Below are 23,629 nucleotides of genomic sequence, written 5' to 3'. Positions count from 1 at the left end.
TCATCCTTACTGTTGGGAAAGTGTAAGTACACGGACCCACAACAGGGGGCGCAAATGAACGGACAATGGAATAGGTCAAATAACAACACTTTACTGTTGCGAACGTGCACAACAAACACAACAGATCACACAATAGATCGAAGGTCAAATTACAAGGTGTCGTGTGGGCAGGCTCGAGGATAGGAGACGCCTGTCCAAAGCAGAACCGGAACCACACGATTTCCTCCGCCACCAGACCCCGGGAATACTGGAGCCGCCAAGTCCTGAACTCCCAGGTGGCCACTGCCTCCACGTGTCGGACCTGGTACTGCTGGCGAGGAACAAAAACACAGTTCAACATGGGTGCGTCTGCACCCAGCAATCTGCACGGCAGGGAAGCTACCTCCACCTCTTGTTGGAGAAAAAGTCTGTTATCACTCACAAAATCACAAAAAAAAGGCTTTCAATCAAGCTGTCAGGCTGAGGATATTACCTTTCAGGTAGAACGATATCTCGGCAATGAGGTGGAGATGCCGTCTTGCTGATATACCATATGATGATTGATGACAGCTGTCGTCGGTGATAAGCAACAGCTGTCACCCCGGCCGCTCCTGTGAGGCGGCAGCGCCCTCTGGTGCCTGGAGCCCGCACTCCAGGCAGGACGCCCTCTGGTGGTGGTGGGCCAGCAGTACCTCCTCTTCAGCGGCCCACACAACAGGACCCCCCCCCCTCAACGGGCTTGTCCGGGTGGCGGCGGTAGAAGTCGGCCAGGAGGGCCGGGTCCAGGATGAAGCTCTTCTTCACCCAGGAGCGTTATTCGGGGCCGTACCCCTCCCAGTCCACCAGATATTGGAAGCCCCGGCCCATCCGTCGGACATCCAAAAGCCGGCGCACTGTCCAAGCCGGCTCGCCATCGATGATCCGGGCAGGAGGTGGTGTCGGACCCGGAGTGCAGAGGGGTGAGGTGTGATGTGGTTTAATCCTGGACACGTGGAACACGGGATGGATCCGCAGTGAGGCCGGAAGCTGAAGCCTCACTGCGGCGGGACTGATGACCTTGAGAATTTTAAAAGGACCTATGTACCGTTCTTGTAGTTTTGGAGAGGCCACTTGCAGTGGAATGTCCTTGGTAGACAACCACACTTCCTGCCCAGGACGATACGTAGGAGCCGGGGTCCGCCGCCGGTCTGCATGGGCCTTTGTCCTCGTCCGGGCCCTCAGCAAAGCAGAACGGGCAGCACACCACACCCGACGGCACTTCCGCAGGTGGGCCTGGACCGAGGGCACACCGACCTCTCCCTCAACCACCGGGAATAGCGGGGGCTGATACCCCAGACACACCTCAAAAGGGGAGAGGCCGGTGGCGGACGACACTTGGCTGTTGTGGGCGTACTCGATCCAGGCCAGATGGGTACTCCAGGCCGCCGGGTGCGCGGCTGTCACGCAACGCAGGGTCTGCTCCATTTCTTGATTGGCCCGTTCTGCTTGCCCGTTGGTTTGGGGATGATACCCGGATGAGAGACTTACCGTGGCCCCCAGTTCCCGGCAGAAGCTCCTCCAGACATGCGAGGAGAACTGGGGACCACGATCAGAGACAATGTCTGTTGGAATCCCATGCAGCCGGACGACGTGGTGGACCAGGAGGTCCGCTGTCTTCTGGGCTGTTGGGAGCTTCGGGAGGGCCACGAAGTGGGCTGCCTTGGAGAATCGGTCCACTATCGTGAGAATGGTGGTGTTGCCCTGGGACGGCGGGAGGCCCGTGACAAAATCCAGGCCGATGTGGGACCAGGGGCGATGAGGCACGGGCAGCGGCTGTAGCAATCCCGAGGCCTTGCGATGGTCGGCCTTGCCCCTGGCGCAGATGGTACAGGCCTGGATATAATCCCGGACGTCGGCCTCTAGGGACGCCCACCAGAAGCGCTGCCGGACAACTGCCACGGTTCTTCGCACCCCGGGATGACAGGAGAGCTTAGAACTGTGACAGAAGTCCAGGACTGCAGCCCTAGCTTCTGGTGGGACGTAGAGTCTATTCTTCGGCCCAGTCCCGGGGTCCGGGCTTCGTGCCAGGGCCTCCCGGACGGTTCTCTCAACGTCCCAGGTGAGGGTGGCCACGATAGTGGACTCCGGGATGATGGGTTCCGGTGGATCCGACAACTCCGTTTTGACTTCGCCTTCATGTACCCGGGACAAGGCATCCGATCTCTGGTTTTTGGTCCCGGGACGGTAGGTGATCCGGAAGTCAAAACGGCCGAAGAACAGTGACCAGCGGGCTTGCCTGGGATTCAGCCGCTTGGCGGTCCTGATATACTCCAGGTTCCGGTGGTCAGTAAAAACCGTAAATGGCACGGACGTTCCCTCCAACAGATGTCTCCACTCCTCAAGAGCCTCTTTCACCGCAAGGAGTTCTCGATTGCTGACGTCATAGTTCCGTTGGGCCGGGGTCAACCTGCGGGAAAAATAGGCACACGGGTGAAGGACCTTATCGGTCTTCCCGCTCTGGGAAAGCACGGCTCCTATCCCTGAGTCCGAGGCATCCACGTCAACCACTAACTGGCGACTAGGATCGGGCTGCACCAGAACGGGTGCAGACGAGAAGCGCCGTTTCAACTCCTTGAACGCGGCATCGCAACGATCCGACCAGGTGAAGGGGACTTTTGGTGAGGTCAGGGCTGTCAGAGGGCTAACTACCTGACTGTAGCCCTTAATGAACCTCCTGTAGAAATTTGCAAAGCCGAGGAACTGTTGCAGCTTCCTACGGCTAGTGGGTTGGGGCCAGTCTCTCACCGCCGCAACCTTGGCTGGATCAGGAGCGACGGAGTTGGGGGAGATGATAAACCCCAGGAAGGACAAAGATGTGCGGTGAAACTCACACTTCTCGCCCTTCACAAACAGCCGGTTCTCCAACAACCGCTGCAGGACCTGACGTACATGCCGGACATGAGTCTCAGGATCCGGAGAAAAGATGAGTATATCGTCTAGATATACGAAGACGAATCGGTGCAGGAAATCCCGCAAGACATCATTAACCAATGCTTGGAACGTCGCGGGGGCGTTTGTGAGGCCGAACGGCATGACCAGGTACTCAAAGTGACCTAATGGGGTGTTGAATGCCGTCTTCCATTCGTCTCCCTTCCGGATCCAAACCAGGTGATACGCATTTCTAAGATCCAGCTTAGTAAAGATTTTGGCTCCATGCAGGGGGGTGAACACGGAATCTAATAATGGCAACGGGTATCGGTTGCGAACCGTAATCTCATTCAGCCCCCTGTAATCAATACATGGACGAAGTCCGCCATCTTTCTTGCCCACAAAAAAGAAACCTGCCCCCATCGGGGAGGTGGAGTTCCGGATCAGCCCGGCAGCTAATGAGTCCCGGATGTAGGTCTCCATTGATTCGCGCTCAGGTCGTGAGAGGTTGTACAGCCTGCTGGACGGGAACTCAGCGCCTGGAACCAAATCAATGGCACAATCGTACTGACGGTGCGGGGGAAGGGTGAGTGCCAGATCCTTGCTGAAGACATCAGCAAGATCGTGGTACTCAACCGGCACTGCCATCAGATTGGGAGGGACTTTGACCTCCTCCTTAGCCTGGGAACCGGGAGGAACCGAGGATTCGCTCCACTGAACCACCACCCCAGACGGCCAATCGATCTGGGGATTGTGCTTTAACATCCATGGGATGCCCAAAACCACGCGGGAGGTAGAAGAAGTCACAAAAGCTCAATCTCCTCCCGGTGGTTTCCAGACACCACCAGAGTTACTGGTTGTGTCTTGTGTGTGAGTAAAGGGAGGAGGGTGCCATCTAGTGCCCGCACCTGCAATGGCGAAGGAAGCGCCACCAGAGGGAGCCCTACCTCCTTTGCCCATCTGCTGTCTAGCAGATTCCCTTCTGACCCCGTGTCCACCAGTGCTCGGGCTTGAAGGGTTAAATCCCCGCTCAGGATTGTGACTGGGAGTCGTGTGGCAATTTGTGTGTGTCTCACTTGAATGTCTTGACCCCCCCTTAGCCCAGTCTCTAAGGGTGAGTGTTGACGTTTTGGCCGTTTGGGGCAGTCTCTCTGTGTGTGCTCTGTTGAGCTGCAGAGAAAACACTCTCCACGGATCAGCCTCGCCATTTTGGCCCTGTGCGTTTCCCTAACAACGTCACCAGGGGGAGCTGTTGCTCCACAAAGCGCTGCGGCTGTGGAGCGTGGGGAGGGCGGCCCCTTTTCGAACCCGGAAGGGAGAGGGGCGGCGCGTATCCGGTCACGTCCTTCGCCTCGCTCCCGACGGCGTTCCTCTAACCGATTGTCTAATCGTATAACGAGATCAATAAGCCCGTCTAAATCCCGCGGTTTGTCCTTGGCCACCAGGAGCTCCTTCAGGACCAATGACAGTCCGTTTACGAAGGCGGCACGGAGGGCAGTGTTATTCCAGCCGGACCTCGCAGCCGCGATGCGGAAGTCGACTGCATAAACAGCTGCGCTCCGGCGCCCCTGTCTCATTGACAGCAGCACGGCTGAAGCGGTCTCTCCTGTATTTGGGTGATCGAACACTGTTCTGAACTCCCTCACAAACCCATCATATATCAGAAGGAGCCGTGAATTTTGCTCCCAAAGCGCTGTAGCCCAAGCGCGTGCCTTGCCGCGAAGCAGATTAATGACATAAGCTATCTTACTAGCATCAGTCGCGTACATGACGGGACGTTGTGCGAAGACGAGCGAACACTGCATAAGAAAGTCCGCGCACATCTCCACACAACCTCCGTACGGCTCTGGAGGGCTTATGTATGCTTCCGGGGAAGGTGGGAGGGGTCGTTGAACGACCTGTGGAAAGTCACTGTTACGCACAGGGTCGACAGGAGGGAGAGCCGCAGCAGCGCCCTGAGGGCGCGCTTCCACCTGCGCGGCGAGAGCCTCCACCCTGCGGTTAAGGAGGACGTTCTGCTTGGTCATTAGATCCAACCGAGCCGTGAAAGCGGTGAGGATCCGCTGCAACTCACTGATCATTCCTCCTGCGGACGCCTGTGCGCCCTGCTCTTCCATTGGCCGTTCAACAGCCGGTTGACGCCCCTCGGGATCCATGACGCTGGCCGAGATATCCTGTTGGGAAAGTGTAAGTACACGGACCCACAACAGGGGGCGCAAATGAACGGACAATGGAATAGGTCAAATAACAACACTTTACTGTTGTGAACGTGCACAACAAACACAACAGATCACACAATAGATCGAAGGTCAAATTACAAGGTGTCGTGTGGGCAGGCTCGAGGATAGGAGACGCCTGTCCAAAGCAGAACCGGAACCACACGATTTCCTCCGCCACCAGACCCCGGGAATACTGGAGCCGCCAAGTCCTGAACTCCCAGGTGGCCACTGCCTCCGCGTGTCGGACCTGGTACTGCTGGCGAGGAACAAAAACACAGTTCAACGTGGGTGCGTCTGCACCCAGCAATCTGCACGGCAGGGAAGCTACCTCCACCTCTCGTTGGAGAAAAAGTCTGTTATCACTCACAAAATCACAAAAAAAAGGCTTTCAATCAAGCTGTCAGGCTGAGGATATTACCTTTCAGGTAGAACGATATCTCGGCAATGAGGTGGAGATGCCGTCTTGCTGATATACCATATGATGATTGATGACAGCTGTCGTCGGTGATAAGCAACAGCTGTCACCCCGGCCGCTCCTGTGAGGCGGCAGCGCCCTCTGGTGCCTGGAGCCCGCACTCCAGGCAGGACGCCCTCTGGTGGTGGTGGGCCAGCAGTACCTCCTCTTCAGCGGCCCACACAACACTTACCCCACAAAGTGAGATCTTGCATGGAATCCCAGACCGAGGGAGATTGACAGTCATCTTGTGTTTCTTCCACTTTCTAATAAATAATCATAACAGTTTTTGTCTAAGAAGCTGCTTGCCTGTTGTCCTGTTCCATCCCAGCCTTGTGCAGGTCTACAGTTTTGTCCCTGGTGTCCTTAGACAGCTCTTTGGTCTTGGCTATGGTAGACAGGTTGGAGTGTGATTGAGTGAGTGTGTGAACAGGTGTCTTTTATACAGGTAACAAGTTCAAACAGGTGCAATTAATACAGGTAAAGAGTGCAGAATAAGAGGGCTTCTTAAAGAAAAATTAACAGGTCTGTGTGAGCCAGAATTCTTGCTGTTTGGTAGGTGTTCAAATACTTATTTGCAGCAGTAACATACAAATAAATTATAAAAAAAATCATACATTGTGATTTCTGGATTTTTTTTTTATCTCTCACAGTGGACGTGCACCTAAGATGAAAATTTCAGACCCCTCCATGATTTCTAAGTGGGAGAACTTGCAAAACTGCAGGGTGTTCAAATACTTATTTTCCCTCACTGTATATATATATATATATATATATATATATATATATATATATATATATAGCACAACAAAATGTTACAGTTTCTTATGATGGAAAGACAAGGAATTGGGTGGGGTCAACAACAAGAGAGTAGAAGAAGAGGAAGAGGAGTGAGGATGTGTGGCAGAGGAGTTGGGAGGCTAAACAGAGGCAGAGGGCGAGGACATATGCTCGTTCCTGATGAGATAAGAGTCACACTTGTCGAACACGTCCTCAATCATGGGCTTACAATGGCCGAGGCTGGTTGAAGGGTGCACCCAAATGTTGGGAGAACAACTGTATTCTCAATCATTCAGACTTTTCGCCAACAGAACAGGTATGTAATCTAACAATAGGCACTGTACTGTAATACTGTATACTTTCTGTAATGCTTCATATAATATTACAGTTGCATTTTACAATATACAGTAAGTACAATTTATGCAGTGACATCTTATCTTACTCAATATTGTGTTTGGCATGAGTGTATTTTTTCCCACATTGGAGGCTGCAAGACATCTTCACAGGGGTGGCAGAGGGCCCCGTTTCACACCTGAACAGGAGGAGGCTCTTCGCAGCATGGCTGTAGAAAACAATCCCATAAGACTATAGGAGATTAAGAGTGCCATGATAGAGGACAACAACATCTTTGAAAACATCCAACAGTCAGCATCTCAGCCACTGACCGGGTGCTGAAAACACACCAAAGAAATGAATAGGGTTGGATATCGAGAGCCGGTTCTTTTCGAGAACCGTTAAGAAATGATTCAATCCACCGACATCAATAGCCTTTTTGCTTATCAATTCCATTATCAGTCCTTCAGAGCAGCCATTGTTTTTGAGGGAAAATGATAATTTCTCTACGCTGATTGCAGACCCTGCAGGAGGTCTGTCAGCAACCGCTTCTGCAGCGCGGCTCCACTTTGAAGTTTGAACCAACGAAGCAGTGCTCCAATCCACTGCATCCTTGGTTCTCTGATTCAGTGCTTTTCAGAAGCGGCAAGTCTGCTTCTTAACCCTTCTCAAAGCCATTAACCTTACCACCCGCCTCATTTTGGCTTGTCAGTATCTCACAAAGAAAAAGTGAAATTTCCCTTCAATGGGATACACAGGCTTAGAAGGGGTTAAAATATGTCAATCATGAGTCACTTTTGTGCGGATTAAAGTCACTATCTGGGTTTCCTGACTTGTTGCAGGCAAGGAACAAGAATTGTCCTTCATTCCGTTCGCACAGTGTTCTTTGCCGAGTCAAGTTAGAGTCCAGCTGGAATGAAGAACTTCAAAGCAAATCACCGTGTTAAATCAAATGACACCTCTGTCCAAATGTTGGAATCCAAACAATAAACTACAAATCGACCAAAACTTTTTTCCTCCTAAAATGAGACGTCCTGTGTTCTTTATGAATTACACTAATGCTGACGTGCACCGTAGCCAGCTGAGCTCAGAGGTATGGAGTGACATTTATGCTATTAATGTCTGAAAGGAAATGCTTTTGACAAAAACTACAGGTTTTATTTCTATTTATGTCCAGAGATCCAGGATCCAGTGATCAATTTCATATTCATATTTATTTACTTTACAAGACTCAAAATGTTGTTGATATAGAAAACCTGTAAAGCCTACTTTTAGTACACAGAAAATTCACAAGAGGTATTGATAAGGGAATCGAATCGATAAGTGGAATCGATAGATAAAATCTTATCAATACCCATCCCTAAATATGAAGCAGCTGTACACTGTTCCATGTGAAAGAGTGAAGGAGCTGTGCTACTGCTATGTACTGTTGAAACATGTCTGAGAATGCAGGAACTGCACCTCACAGTAAACAGTACAGCATTGTATAGTGATACACAGTACAGTAAATGTGACCTTTTACAGCTTTACCTTTGATGCAACTGTAGCTTGTCAAAAATGAAAATGCATGCAATTCTTAAAACTCATGGTGTGTCTTCTGGATATAGCGTAGTAAAACACCGCACATTTTCATCTACATGGACAAGGCTGGCTTCAATCTAACGAAATGCAGAAGGTGTGGTTGAAATAACATCGGCCACAGAGCTACAGTTGATGTGTCAGGCCAACAGCACGGGAACATAACCATGGGTGTTGCTATCTGTGAGAACGGTGTGCTAACACATATTCCCATTATTGGGCCATACAATACAGAGTGTGTTGTCACCTTTTTACGCACCCTAGACAGGGATCTCATCCCTGAACAAGAGAGGAGTCAGAGTGGAGATAACTTGCCAAAGTACGTGATAGTTTGGAACAATGTCAGTTTCCATCGCCCCAAACTTCATCAGATAAAAGGACGCTGATGGAGTTCCTCTCATCCTACTCCCCATTCCTCAACCCCATTGAGGAATTTTTCCCAGTATGGAGATGGAAAGTGTATGATCACCAGCCACATGCACAGACAACCCCACTGGCTGCAGCATGTGATGACATTGCAGCAGAAGCCTGCAGAAACTGGATAAGACACTCTAAAACACGGGTATTCAACTCGTGCCACCAGGTGATTTCACTGATTAACTGATTCCACCTGCTCAACATGATGTTAATGAGTGAAATCACCTGGTGGAGTTGATGGTTGCAAAGAAAACCTGCACCCTCTCGGGCCTCTCTGGAATGAGTTGAATACCCCTGCTCTAAACGATTCTTTCCAAGCTGCATCACAAGACAAGATATTTGTTGTGATGTGAATGAGAATTTGTGGCACAACAGACGGGAACGTCAGGAGGTGTGGGAAGACCTCACTGTAATTCCTACAGCGCTGCATGTACAGTTTTCCCAAAGGAGATTATCCTATGTTGGATTGTAGTTTTTTTTTTCTTTGTGCGATGCAGTGCTGTCTTTAGCTTTCTGTATCATGACATGGTGTATCAACAAATTACAGTACAAACAGTAAATTTTAACTAAGGATGGTTTCAACCCACAATGCGGGCAGTAAAGAGGCAAGCATTAAGTGCAAACACACAGGTGATTTATGACCTCCAAAGACAACCAAAACTCCAAACATGGGCAAAAACAAAGGCATTGCACAAAAGGGCCCATAATTACACACAAGAGTGCAAACAGAGTCACTGGATAAAGAGTCTAACTCTCAGGGGATCCCAAACAGAGTCCAGAGAAAACAACATGAAACATCTAGCAAACTAATAGCACAGAGGTGTTGCTTAAATGCAAAAGTGCTAATGAGAAAATAAAAGACAGGTGTGTGCAAAAGTCAGAGGTCACGGGCAAACAGGAAGGAGGTGAAAAAAACAAAGATATGGAAGGCAAGAAAAGGAAAAAACATAACAATTAAATACAAGAAAAGATGTCAGAACCAAAATACAAATCTAAGTACACAAAAGTGTAACATAAGGGAATAATCACAAGATTAACACCTGAAATAAACTAACACATGAAAAGAGTAATCAATGATCACCCTGCAAAAAGAACTGAACCATAACTAAAAACTAATTCCAGGAGCATAAGTACAAAGTCAACATGGACTTAATAGAGAACAAAACACCAGATAAACCTACTGAAACACATAATGAAAACTGATGAGCAAGAAAACATAAGGACATGGTGAACCCGAGAAGGACATGATCACAACATAAACACTTCAAGAACTAATAATGACCAAAGCCAAAAACCAGAACTTAAGCAAAAAAGCAATGTGGAACTCCAACATGTGGAGGAGTGCAACAGGAAGACAAAACAAGACAGACAGGTGAGGAAGCAGGGGTGGAACACAGGGGACCCAGACCACAACTGAATACAGAAAAGTGCACAGACAAGCATACCCACAACAATTTTGCATATTTGTTGTGTATGTTATGTCTCTTTGTGGGCCATGTTGTTGTGTTGCCTTCTTGGCCAGGTCACTCTTTGAAAAGAGATTTTTAATCTCAGTGAGGCTTTTAACTGGTTAAATAAAGGATATATCTATCTATCTATGTATATATACAACCCCAATTCCAATGAAGTTGAGACGTGTGAAATGTAAATTAAAACAGAATACAATGATTTGCAAATCCTATTCAACCTTTATTCAATTGAATACACTACAAAGACAAGATATTTAATGTTCAAACTGATAAATGTTTTTGTTTTTGTGCAAATATTTGCTCATTTTGAAATGGATGCCTGCGACATGTTTCAAAAAAGCTGGGACAGTGGCAACAAAAGACTGGGAAAGTTGATGAATGCTCAAAGAACATCTGTTTGGAGCATTCCACAGGTGAACAGGTTAATTGGAAACAGGGGAGTGTCATGATTGGGTATAAAAAGAGCATCCCCAAAAGGCTCAGCCATTCACAAGGAAAGATGGGGTGTGGATCACCACTTTGTGAACAACTGTGTGAAAAAAATAGTCCAGCAGTTTAAGAACAATGTTTCTCAACGTTCAATTGCAAGGAATTTAAACATTCCATCATGTACAGTCTATAATATAATCAGAAGATTCAGAGAATCTGGAGAACTTTCTACACGTAAGTGGCAAGGCTGAAAACCAACACTGAATGCCCCTGACCTTGGATCCCTCAGGCAACACTGCATTAAAAACCAACATCATTGCGTAAAGGATCTTACCGCGTGGGCTCAGGAACACTTCAGAAAACCATTGTCAGTTAACACAGTTCGTCACTACATCTACAAGTGCAAGCTAAAACTCTACCATGCAAAGTGAAAGCCATACATCAACAACATCCAGAAATCCCGCCACCTTCTCTGGGCCTGAGCTCATTTGAAATGGACAGATGCAAAGTGAAAAAGTGTCCTGTGGACTGATGAGTCCACATTTCAAATTGCTTTTGGAAATCATGGACATTTTGTCCTCTGGACAAAAGAGGAAAAAGACCATCCAGATTGTTACCAGCGCAAAGTCAGCATCTGTGATGGTATGGGGATGTGTTAGTGCCCATGGCATGGGCAACTTACACATCTGTGATGGCACCATCAATGCTGAAAGGTACATCCAGGTTTTGGAGCAACACATTCTGCCATCCAAGCAACGTCTTTTTCAGGGACGTCCCTGCTTATTTCAGCAAGACAATGTCAAGCGACATTCTGCACGTGTTACAACAGTGTGGCTTCATAGTAAAAGAGTACGGATACTAGAATGGCCTGCCTGCAGTCAAGACCTGTCGCCCATTGAAAATGTGGGGCACATTATGAAGCACAAAATACGTCAGCTGAGACCCCAGACTGTTGAACAACTGAAGTTGCACATCAAGCAAGAATGGGAAAGAATTCCACCTACAAGTCTTCAACAATTAATGTCCTCAGTTCCCAAAAGCTTGTTGAGTATTGTTAGGTGATGTAACACAGTGGTAAACATACCAATGTCCCCGCTTTTTTTGAAAAATGTTGCAGGCATCCATTTCAAAATGAGCAAATATTTGCACAAAAACAATAAAGTTTATCAATTTACAACTCAAGGATTTGAACCCCCCTTTGATATTCCCCCCTTTCACATTCCAATATACGGCCCTGCATATATATATACATATATATTATATATATATATATATATATATATATATATATATATATATATATATATATATATATATATATATATATATATATAGTGAGGAAAATAAGTATTTGAACACCCTGCGATTTGCAAGTTCTCCCACTTAGAAATCATGGAGGGGTCTGAAATTTTCATCTTAGGTGCATGTCCACTGTGAGAGACATAATCTCTATATAAATAAATAAATTAAAAAAATCCGGAAATCACAATGTATGATTTTTTTTAATAATTTATTTGTATGTTACTGCTGCAAATAAGTATTTGAACACCTGTGAAAATCAATGTTAATGTTTGGTACAGTAGCCTTTGTTTGCAATTACAGAGGTCAAACATTTCCTGTAGTTTTTCACCAGGTTTGCACACACTGCAGCAGGGATTTTGGTCCACTCCTCCATACATATCTTCAGACCTCCATACAGACATCCATCCTCCCTTCAATACGGTGCAGTCATCCTGTCACCCTTAGCAGAAGAGCACCCCCAGAGTATGATGTTTCCACCCCCATGCTTCATAGTTGGGATGGTTTTCTTGGGGTTGTTCTCATCCTCTAAACATGGTAAGTGGAGTTGATTCAAAAAAGCTCTATTCTGGTTTCATCTGATCACATGACCTTCTCCCATGCCTCCTCTGGATTATCCAGATGGTCACTGGTGAACCTCAAATGGGCCTGGACATGTGCTGGCTTGAACAGGGGGACCTTGCTGCCCTGCAGGATTTTAAACCATGACAGCATCATGTATTACTAATGTAATCTTTGTGACTGTGGTCCCAGCTCTCTTCAGGTCATTGACCAGGTCCTCCTGTGTAGTTCTGAACTTTCTCAGAATCATCCTTACCCCACAAAGTGATATCTTGCATGGAATCCCAGACCGAGGGAGATTGACAGTCATCTTGTGTTTCTTCCACTTTCTAATAAATAATCATAACAGTTGTCTTCTTCCAAGCTGCTTGCTTGTTGTCCTGTAGTCCATCCCAGCCTTGTGCAGGTCTACAGTTTTGTCCCTGGTGTCCTTAGACAGCTCTTTGGTCTTGGCTATGGTGGACAAGTTGGAGTGTGATTGATTGAGTGTGTGAACAGGTGTCTTTTATACAGGTAACAAGTTCAAACAGGTGCAATTGATACAGGTAAAAAGAGCAGAATAAGAGGCATTCTTAAAGAAAAATTAACAGGTCTGTGAGAGCCAGAATTCTTGCTGGTTGGTAGGGGGTTAAATACTTATTTGCAGCAGTAACATACAAATAAATTATTAAAAAATCATACATTGTGATTTCCGGATTTTTTTTTTTTTTTTTTTTTTTAGATTATGTCTCTCACATTGGACATGCACCTAAGATGAAAATTTCAGACCCCTCCATGGTTTCTAAGTGGGAGAACTTGCAAAATTGCAGGGTGTTCAAATACTTATTTTCCCTATATATTAACCAAATAATGTATGTGTCAGGTAGGTAGGTAGGTAGGTAGGTAGGTAGGTAGATAGATAGATAGATAGATAGATAGATAGATAGATAGATAGATAGATAGATAGATAGATAGATAGATAGATAGATAGATAGATAGATAGATAGATAGATAGATAGATAGATAGATAGATAGATAGAGATAGATAGATAGATAGATAGATAGATAGATAGATAGATAGATAGATAGATAGATAGATAGATAGATAGATAGATAGATAGATAGATAGATAGATAGATAGATAGATAGATAGATAGATAGATAGATAGATGGATGGATGGATGCTGGCTGTTGCCACCTAGGGGCACTGGGATGAATACTAATTAAAGGGCTAAGAAAGAGTACCATTGATGACAGAGCACAATGGAGAAGCAACACGGGCAAAACCGGAAGAATCCTGTTATTTCATCTGTTTTCCGTATTGAAGTGTTTGTGTGACCACCGCCTGCTGTCACTGTGTGGGGACCTTGGCTCTCACAATGCAGCCCTTGTGCCCAGGGGCGCCAGCAGCTAGCAGAGTAAACCAGAACAACTGTTTCCTCTGCCACTGATTCCTGAGTGTGATAGGCAACAGCAACGATGGCTGAATGTGCACTGTAGTCTTGATTGGCAACAGCCTGCTAGGAAACATTGCAATACATAAGGCGGCTAGGTGCACATAAGGTCAGTGATGGGCACGTCAGTACATGCACTGGATGATAAAATATGTTTGATGGCTGGTGCCTATATAGCAAGCAGCATGCAAATAATTTATTGATTGATAAGATCAAAAAATTTTGTAATAATTTACAAAAACTGAGAAAACAAATTTGGTTGCATTTAAAAAAATTAAGACAAATAGAAAGGACAAGGATAAAAGAGACAAAAGAGATCGGAACTGCTGATTTAAAGTAAAGTCAGTACAAAGGAAAAACAACCAAGCAGGGCAAATCTGATGACAACATTCACGGTGTTCTGCCCCAGGATCAGGCAGAGCATAATCAGGTTTGAAGCTTGAAAGTTCAATGTTGTCATCAGGTAGAAGCACTGATTATCAAAGAGATCACCTATGGGATGAAAGATCTGGAGCTAACCCCTTCTGTAGGTGAATTGTGCTCATAGACATGTATGGTTTGAGAACAATGGATTAATTTTAGCAGGCAGAAAGGAAGCCAACATTACAGCCAAAGAGCAGTATCAGAAAGTATAAAGCTTTTCCAAGAATTATGATGTTTGGAAATAAATTACCCTTACAGATAGGATGAGGACCTGATGAAGATAAAAGTTTTTCAGAAAGCATTTTAGCCCTTAAGAGCGCGCCTAAGGTGAGACATTGTGTGTTTTAGCACTTACGAGGTCTGTTAGAAAAGTATCGGACCTTTTTATTTTTTCAAAAACCTGATGGATTTGAATCACGTGTGCTTGCATGAGCAAACCTTGAACCTTAGTGCGCATGCGTGAACTTTTCCACGCCTGTCGATTGCATCATTTTTTGGTAAGCAGTCTTTGTGTGTGATGTGTATCGTGCGCTCTGCGTTTTTTCATTCCAAGGAAAAAGACGGAATGACTGGAGCAGCGCCGCATCAATTTTGCCAGAAAGTGGGCGACAGCCAGGTGGAAACCATTCAGATGATTCACACGGCTTTCGGTGACGATGCTATGAGCATCAAACAGATTAAGGAGCGGTACAACTGGTTTAAAGACGTCCGCACAATGGTGGAGAGCGAGGACCAAGCGCCGACCGTGGCTCCGGTTCTTCTTCTTTAACATCTTGGTCTACCCTTTACTTGGACTCAGTGTAGGTGGTCTTGTTCCCATCAATAGTGACTGTGCATTTAAACATTCAAATAATTTTGTCTGAGTTATATATATACACACACACACACACACACACACACACATATATATATATATATATATATATATATATATATATATATAGTGCATCTGCATCAATCAATCACACCTTTGCAAATTAATGTGTCATAAGTAGCAGTGACGTCAACACTGCTCCTCAACAAGGTAAGGTTTTTGTTTAGGATATGTAGAAGTTCTCAGAGTATTCTCAGAATGTTTGTGCAACCAACCCAGGAAACCAGTTGGTACTTTGCAACTAGCTATCTCTGGGCCAGGTGGGATTGATGGACATGACTGTTGGGAAAGTGTCGGTACACGGACCCACAACAGGGGGCGCAAATGAACGGACAATGGAGGAAGTCAAATAACAACACTTTACTGTTGTGAATGGGCACAACAAATACAACAGATTACAACAATAGACAAAAAGCCAAATCACAAAAGGTGTCGTGTGGGCAGGCTCGAAGATAGAAGACGTCTGTCCAAAGTAGAACCGGAACCACACGATTTCCTCCGCCACCAGACCCCGGGAATACTGGAGCCGCCAAGTCCCGAACTCCCAGGTGACCACTGCCTCCGCGTGTCGGACCTGATACTGCTGGCGAGGAACAAAAAAAACAATTTAAATGTGGGCGCGTTTGCACCCAGCAATCCACACGGCAGGAAACTACCTCCACCCTCTCGTTGGAAAAAAGAGTCTGCTATATAATGCACAAAGTCACAAAAGGTTACTGTAGAATGATCCCACAATCAGCTGAGAACGTTACCTTCCAGGTAGAGCGATATCTCGGCAAAGAGGTGGAGACGTCGTCCTGCTGATGTACCCCTGCTGATCAGGTGATTGGTAACAGCTGTTGCAGGTGATGCGTGACAGCTGTCACCCTGGCTGCTCCTGTGAGACGGCTGCGCCCTCTGGTGCCTGGAGCCCGCACTCCAGACAGGGCGCCCTCTGGTGGTGGGCCAGCAGTACCTCCTCTTCTGGCGGCCCACACAACACATGACAACAATAATAATGACCAACCATTAAAGGTGTGAGAAGAAAAAACTTGGAAAAGTAATGTCTTTCAAGTTCCACAGTGGCTCCAATATGGAGCAATATGTTCTGGCGGCCCACACAACAGGACCCCCCCCTCAACGGGCGCCTCCTGGCGCCCGAACAGGCTTGTCCGGGTGGCGGCGGTAGAAATCGGCCAGGAGTTCTTCGGGACCGTACCCCTCCCAGTCCACCAAAATACTGGAAGCCCCGGCCCATCCTACGGACATCCAAGAGCTAGCGTACAGTCCAAGCCGGCTCGCCATCGATGATCCGGGCAGGAGGCGGCGCCGGACCCGGAGTACAGAGGGGTGAGGTGTGATGCGGTTTGACTCGGGACACATGAAACACAGGATGGATCCGCAGTGAGGCCGGAAGCTGAAGCCTCACTGCAGCTGGACTGATGACCTTAAGGATCTTGAAGGGGCCGATGTAACGGTCCTGTAGCTTGCGGGAGTCCACTTTGAGGGGAATGTCCTTTGTGGATAACCACACCTCCTGCCCTGGCCGATACGCAGGGGCCGGGGTCCGCCGACGGTCTGCATGGGCTTTTGCCCTCGTCCGGGCCTTTAGCAAAGCAGAACGGGTGGCCACGCCACACCCGACGGCACTTCCGTAGGTGGGCCTGGACCGAGGGCACACCGACCTCTCCCTCAAACCACCGGAAACAACGGGGGCTGTATACCCCAGACACACCTCAAAGGGGAGAGGCGGTGGCTGAAGACACCTGGCTGTTATGGGCATACTCGATCCAGGCCAAATGGGTACTCCAGGCCGCCGGGTGCGCGGCAGTCACGCAGCGCAAGGCCTGTTCCACCTCCTGGTTTACCCGTTCTGCTTGCCCGTTGCGGCCTGAGGGTGGTACCCTGGACGAGAGACTCACCGTGGCCCCCAGTTCCCGGCAGAAGCTCCTCCAGACTTGCGAGGAGAACTGGGGACCGCGATCGGAGACGATGTCTGTTGGAATCCCATGCAGCCGGACGACGTGGTGGACCAGGAGGTCCGCTGTCTCCTGGGCTGTTGGGAGCTTCGGGAGGGCCACGAAGTGGGCCGCCTTGGAGAATCGGTCCACTATAGTGAGGATGGTGGTGTTACCCTGGGACGACGGGAGGCCCATGACAAAATCCAGGCCGATGTGGGACCAGGGGCGATGAGGCACAGGCAGAGGCTGGAGTAGTCCTGATGCCCTGCGATGGTCAGCCTTGCCCCTGGCGCAGGTGGTGCAGGCCTGGATATAATCCCGGACGTCGGCCTCTAGGGACGCACACCAGAAGCGCGGCCGGACAACTGCCACGGTTCTTCGCACCCCTGGATGACAGGAGAGCTTGGAGCCGTGACAGAAGTCCAGGACTGCAGCCCTAGCTTCTGGTGGGACGTATAGTTTGTTCTTCGGCCCAGTTCCGGGGTCCGGGCTTCGTGCCAGGGCCTCCCGGACGGTTCTCTCTACGTCCCAGGTGAGGGTGGCCACGATAGTGGACTCCGGGATGATGGGTTCCGGTGGATCTGACAACTCCTCTTTGACTTCATCTTCATGTACCCGGGACAAGGCATCCGATCTCTGGTTTTTGGTCCCGGGACGGTAGGTGATCCGGAAGTCAAAACGGCCGAAGAACAGTGACCAGCGGGCTTGCCTGGGGTTCAGCCGCTTGGCGGTCCTGATATACTCAGGTTCCGGTGGTCAGTGAAAACGTGAATGGCACGGACGTTCCCTCCAACAGATGTCTCCACTCTTCAAGAGCCTCTTTCACCGCAAGGAGTTCTCGATTGCCGACGTCATAGTTCCGTTCGGCCGGGGTCAAACCTGCGGGAAAAATAGGCACACGGGGTGAAGGACCTTATCGGTCCTCCCGGTCTGGGAAAGCACAGCTCCTATCCCTGAGTCCGAGGCGTCCACTTCAACACTAACTGGCGACTAGGATCGGGCTGCACCAGAACGGGTGCAGACGAGAAGCGCCGTTTCAACTCCTTGAACGCGGCATCGCAACGATCCGACCAGGTGAAGGGGACTTTTGGTGAGGTCAGGGCTGTCAGGGGGCTAAACTACCTGACTGTAGCCCTTAATGAACCTCCTGTAGAAATTTGCAAAGCCGAGGAACTGTTGCAGCTTCCTACGGCTAGTGGGTTGGGGCCAGTCTCTCACCGCCGCAACCTGGCCGGATCAGGAGCGACGGAGTTGGGGGAGATGATAAACCCCAGGAAGGACAAAGATGTGCGGTGAAACTCACACTTCTCGCCCTTCACAACAGCGGTTCTCCAACAACCGCTGCGGACATGACGTACATGCCGGACATGAGTCTCATGGATCCGGAGAAAAGATGAGTATATCGTCTAGATATACGAAGACGAATCGGTGCAGGAAATCCGCAAGACATCATTAACTAATGCTTGGAACATCGCGGGGGCGTTTGTGAGGCCGAACGGCATGACCAGGTACTCAAAGTGACCTAAGGGGGTGTTAAATGCCGTCTTCCACTCGTCTCCCTTCCGGATCCGAACCAGGTGATACGCATTTCTAAGATCTAGCTTAGTGAATATTTGGGTTCCATGCAGGGGCGTGAACACTGAATCCAACAGGGGCACGGGTATCGATTACGAACCGTGATTTCGTTCAGCCCCCTATAATCAATGCATGGACGAAGTCCGCCGTCTTTTTTACCCACAAAAAAGAAGCCTGCACCCATCGGGGAGGTGGAATTCCGGATCAACCCGGCGCTAAAGAGTCCCGGATGTAGGTCTCCATTGATTCGCCGCTCAGGTCGTGAGAGGTTGTACAGCCTGCTGGACGGGAACTCAACGCCTGGAACCAATCAATGGCACAATCGTACGGACGGTGGGGTGGAAGGGTGAGCGCCAGATCCTTACTGAACACATCCGCAAGGTCATGGTACTCCACCGGCACCGTCCCTAGATTGGGCGGGACTCTGACCTCCTCCTTAGCCTGGGAACCGGGAGAACCGAGGAACCTAAACATGCCCGATGGCAGGTCTCGCTCCACTGAACCACTACCCCGGACGGCCAATCGATCCGGGGATTGTGTTTTAACATCAGGGGAACCCTAGAATCACACGGGAGGTGGCAGGAGTCACAAAAAACTCGAATCTCCTCCCGGTGATTTCCTGACACCACCAGAGTTACTGGTGGTGTCTTATGCGTGATTAGAGGGAGTAGGGAGCCATCTAGTGCCCGCACCTGCACAGGCGAGGTACAGCTCCACCAGAGGGAGCCCTATCTCCCTGGCCCATCTGCTGTCTAACAGATTCCCTTCAGAGCCCGTGTCCACCAGTGCTGGGGCCTTCAGGGTTAAATCCTCATAAAGGATTGTCACTGGGAGTCGTGTGGCAATATGGGTATGTCCCACGTGAATGTTTTGGCCCACCCCTAACCCAGTGTCTAGGGGCGGCGTTGGTGTTTAACCGCTCGGGGCAGTCCCTCACTTGATGCTCTATTAGCCACAAACAAAGCACGCTCCGCGGGCCAGTCTCCTCTGTCTATCTGGTGCCCTAAATGTGGCCCTGCTCGTGTCCCATAGCTTCGTCAGCAGGGGAGCTGTCACCACACGGAGCGTAGAGCACGTGGAGCGTGGGGAGGGCGGAACTCGGATCGGAACCGGAAGGGAGAGGGACGGCGCGTGCCCGGCCACGCCCTTCGTCTCGTTCCCGACGGCGTTCTTCTAACCGATTGTCTAATCGTATAACGAGATCAATAAGCCCGTCTAAATCCCGCGGTTCGTCCTTGGCCACCAGGTGCTCCTTCAGGACCAACGATAGTCCGTTTACGAAGGCGGCGCGGAGGGGCAGTGCTATTCCAGCCGGACCTCGCAGCCGCGATGCGGAAGTCGACTGCATAAGCAGCTGCGCTCCGGCGCCCCTGTCTCATTGGACAGCAGCACGGCTGAAGCGGTCCTCTCCCTCTATTTGGGTGATCGAACACTGTTCTGAACTCCCTCACAAACCCATCATATGTCAGAAGGAGCCGTGAATTTTGCTCCCAGAGCACTGTAGCCCAAGCGCGTGCCTCGCCGCGAAGCAGATTAATCACATATCTATCTTACTAGCATCAGTCGCGTACATGACAGGACGTTGTGCGAAGACGAGCGAACACTGCATAAGAAAGTCCGCGCATGTCTCCACACAACCCTCGTACGGTTCTGGAGGGCTATGTATGCTTCAGGGGAAGGTGGGAGGGGTCGTTGAACGACCTGTGGAACGTCACTATTGCGCACAGGATCGACAGGAGGGGGAGCCGCAGCAGCGCCCTGAGGTGCGCTTTCCACCTGCGCGGCGAGAGCCTCCACCCTGCGGTTAAGGAGGACGGTTCTGCTCGGTCATCAGATCCAGCCGAGCCGTAAAAGCGGTGAGGATTCGCTGCAACTCACCGATCATTCCTCCTGCATACGCCCTGTGCGCCCTGCTCTTCCATTGGCCGTTCAACAGCCGGTTGATGCCCCTCGGGGTCCATGACGTTGGCCGAGATATTCCTGTTGGGAAAGTGTCGGTACACGGACCCACAACAGGGGCGCAAATGAACGGACAATGGAGGAAAGTCAAATAACAACACTTTACTGTTGTGAATGGGCACAACAAATACAACAGATTACAACAATAGACAAAAAGAGCCAAAATCACAAAAGGTGTCGTGTGGGCAGGCTCGAAGATAGAAGACGTCTGTCCAAAGTAGAACCGGAACCACACGATTTCCTCCGCCACCAGACCCCGGGAATACTGGAGCCGCCAAGTCCCGAACTCCCAGGTGACCACTGCCTCCGCGTGTCGGACCTGGTACTGCTGGCGAGGAACAAAAAAACAATTAAATGTGGGTGCGTTTGCACCCAGCAATCCACATGGCAGGAAAACTACCTCCACCTCTCGTTGGAAAAAGAGTCTGCTATATAATGCACAAAGTCACAAAAGGTTACTGTAGAATGATCCCACAATCAGCTGAGAACGTTACCTTCCAGGTAGAGCGATATCTCGGCAAAGAGGTGGAGACGTCGTCCTGCTGATGTACCCCTGCTGATCAGGTGATTGGTAACAGCTGTTGCAGGTGATGCATGACAGCTGTCACCCTGGCTGCTCCTGTGAGACGGCTGCGCCCTCTGGTGCCTGGAGCCCGCACTCCAGACAGGGCGCCCTCTGGTGGTGGGCCAGCAGTACCTCCTCTTCTGGCGGCCCACACAACACATGACAACAATAATAATGACCAACCATTAAAGGTGTGAGAAGAAAAAACTTGGAAAAGTAATGTCTTTCAAGTTCCACAGTGGCTCCAATATGGAGCAATATGTTGATTTGGCACGTGTTCTACTGGATACCCTTTCTAGTACAACCCCAGTCATACATGGAGAATGGGGCAGTGGTGGCCTCAAACTGGGAACCTTGTGATTGTGAATCAATTGCACTCACTGCTTGCATAACTGTTAACTATTCTGGCAACTGTTATTGTCACTTTTATTAAGCAAAGAAGACAGAGGTGAAAAAAACATAATGGGAGATGATAATCCCCTCTCCAAACTGAGAGAAAGAAAAGAGCGGAGACAGAGAGAGAGAGAGAGCGGACAGAGAGAGCATGTAGCGAGACAGAGAGAGATAGAGAGGAGAGAGAGATAGAGAGAGAGAGAGAGAGAGATTGGGTGCCATTCATGCTGAATACCAACAGAGACACAGATAAAGTGTGGCTTGTGAATGCAGGTTTCAAGAACAATTCTCTGATCGTCAGCTTGAGAACATCTTTACACCCATGTGGAATAAGGCAGCAGAGTGAACGGATGGCACCGAAGACCTGAAACAAATTTTGCATGAAAAACATCTTTGTAAATATCCCATTCATCTCTGGTTTGGGATTGACTGTTGTGGAAAAAAAACAGTAAGTACATGGAACTTCCCTAACTGACAGTCTGATGGTCGTTTGGTGTTAGAACAAAGATGAAGTTGATTTGCTTGCCATTCAGAATCTAATCTGAGAATCCTGCACTGGGTTTCAGTTGTAGTTGCTGAGTGACATCATTCAAAATGAACAGTGTTGTGGTGTTCCTATTAACGGCAAGCTGCTTCACCTGTTCTTCAACGATACATACAGGTAGACTCCAAACAAAGGCATGCTACTCACAGTGATAAAGGTTGAGTAAAGTTGCCTTTAACAGGGGCCTAATGCTGCATTCAAGATGACAATAAACTCTGGAACCCAAGTTGGGATTTCCAAATTCCAAAAGCATGTGTTCATTGTTGACTTTACAAAGAAGACTGTGTGCAACTTGGGGGATTAAGGACCACACCAAAATTTTTAATGGATTTGAAGTAAACATTCGCTCATCTGTAGGTCACCCACAGATGACCACTCGACCACCAGGCAAGATAGAGGACACTATGATTGTAGTTGCTATTATGTTTACAAAAACTGAGAGCAGGAAATTCAGTCTAATCTCAGGGAGAAAGAGATTCAGTTAGAACAACGTAAACTGGATATGGAAGAGGCACAGAGATGCGAGGCGGCGCATGTGTCTGGCATGCAGACCGTTAATCCTGGTGAAGCAGACGTTAACAAGTGTATTCGATTTATTCCACTGTTTATTGAGAGAGACGTGGATAACATTTTGTTTTGTTTGAGGCGCGTGGCATCGATGTTAAAGTGGCCGAGGGAGGTTTGGCCACTGCTGTTGCAATGTGTGTTTACAGGTGAAGCTCAGGGAGGCGTATAGCTTTGTTGTCATTTGAAGATAGTTTGGTTTATGACAAAGTGAATGTGCTGTGGGAGAGCGCACATGAGCTTGTGCCAGAGGTATATAGACAGAAATTTGGGCGTTACAAAAAACTTGATCATCAAAATTATGTGGAGTTTGGACGTGATAAAACTGCGTTGTTTGATCATTGGTGCGCTGCACAAAATGTTAAAAATTTTGATCAGCTGCGAGATTTGATTTTGATGGAAAGAGTTCAAGAACTGTGTACCAGAGAGGATTGCAACTTATATTAGTGAGCAAAAGGCTGCAAATATTTCGGATGCTGCTGTTTGGCGAATGAATACATATTGACTCATAGGTCTTTTTCAACAAAATGTGGACTCCAAACCTGTGTCTTGGTTCCAGTGTGCCAAGAGAGGGGCGCTCTAAGGGCTTTGGTCGGTCTAGTTGGATGAAACGGGGGAAGTAAAAAACTCGGTTTTGTCTGTTAGTGATCGGCTGTGTCATTATTGTCATAGGCACAGGCATAGCAGAGCGACGGCTTTCCATCCCGAGTCGCAAGGCACTTTGGAGCATTTTCACTAGTCCTTGAAGTCGCTGTGCGTGCTTACTGTACTGAGTTGGGTGGCAACTGGGAAGAAGGTTTGCCTTGGCTGAGCTGGCTGCTCGTGAAATCACTCAAGAAAGTACTGGGGTTAGCTCAAATGAGTTGGTCTTCGCACATACAGTGAAAGGTCCTTTGGCTGTACTGGCAGACAGATTAAAGGAGCCAAACCCACC

General features: G+C 48.7%; 1 protein-coding gene across 3 annotated transcripts in view; it reads left to right on the top strand.

Moving 5' to 3' along the window:
- The first annotated feature begins 388 nt into the window (after positions 1-388).
- Positions 389-23,629, top strand: part of LOC117514099 (hyaluronan and proteoglycan link protein 2-like) — a 36,782-nt gene continuing 13,541 nt past the window's right edge. The window contains exons 1-3 of one of the 3 annotated variants that reach the window (XM_034174387.1): positions 389-405; positions 666-667; positions 22,160-22,248. In XM_034174387.1, the coding sequence (XP_034030278.1) occupies positions 22,182-22,248 (67 nt within the window). In that variant the 5' untranslated portion in view covers positions 389-405; positions 666-667; positions 22,160-22,181. Of the gene's footprint in view, positions 406-665; positions 668-5,444; positions 5,457-5,716; positions 5,719-21,810; positions 22,036-22,159; positions 22,249-23,629 lie in introns of those variants that run through there. The other 2 variants (XM_034174388.1, XM_034174386.1) reach the window with 2 other exon arrangements.

Source organism: Thalassophryne amazonica, chromosome 7, assembly GCF_902500255.1.
Source record: "Thalassophryne amazonica chromosome 7, fThaAma1.1, whole genome shotgun sequence".
NCBI classification, from domain to species: domain Eukaryota; kingdom Metazoa; phylum Chordata; class Actinopteri; order Batrachoidiformes; family Batrachoididae; genus Thalassophryne; species Thalassophryne amazonica.
Note: the sequence above shows the minus strand (reverse complement) of the source record. Positions and strands in the feature narration are given on the sequence as shown.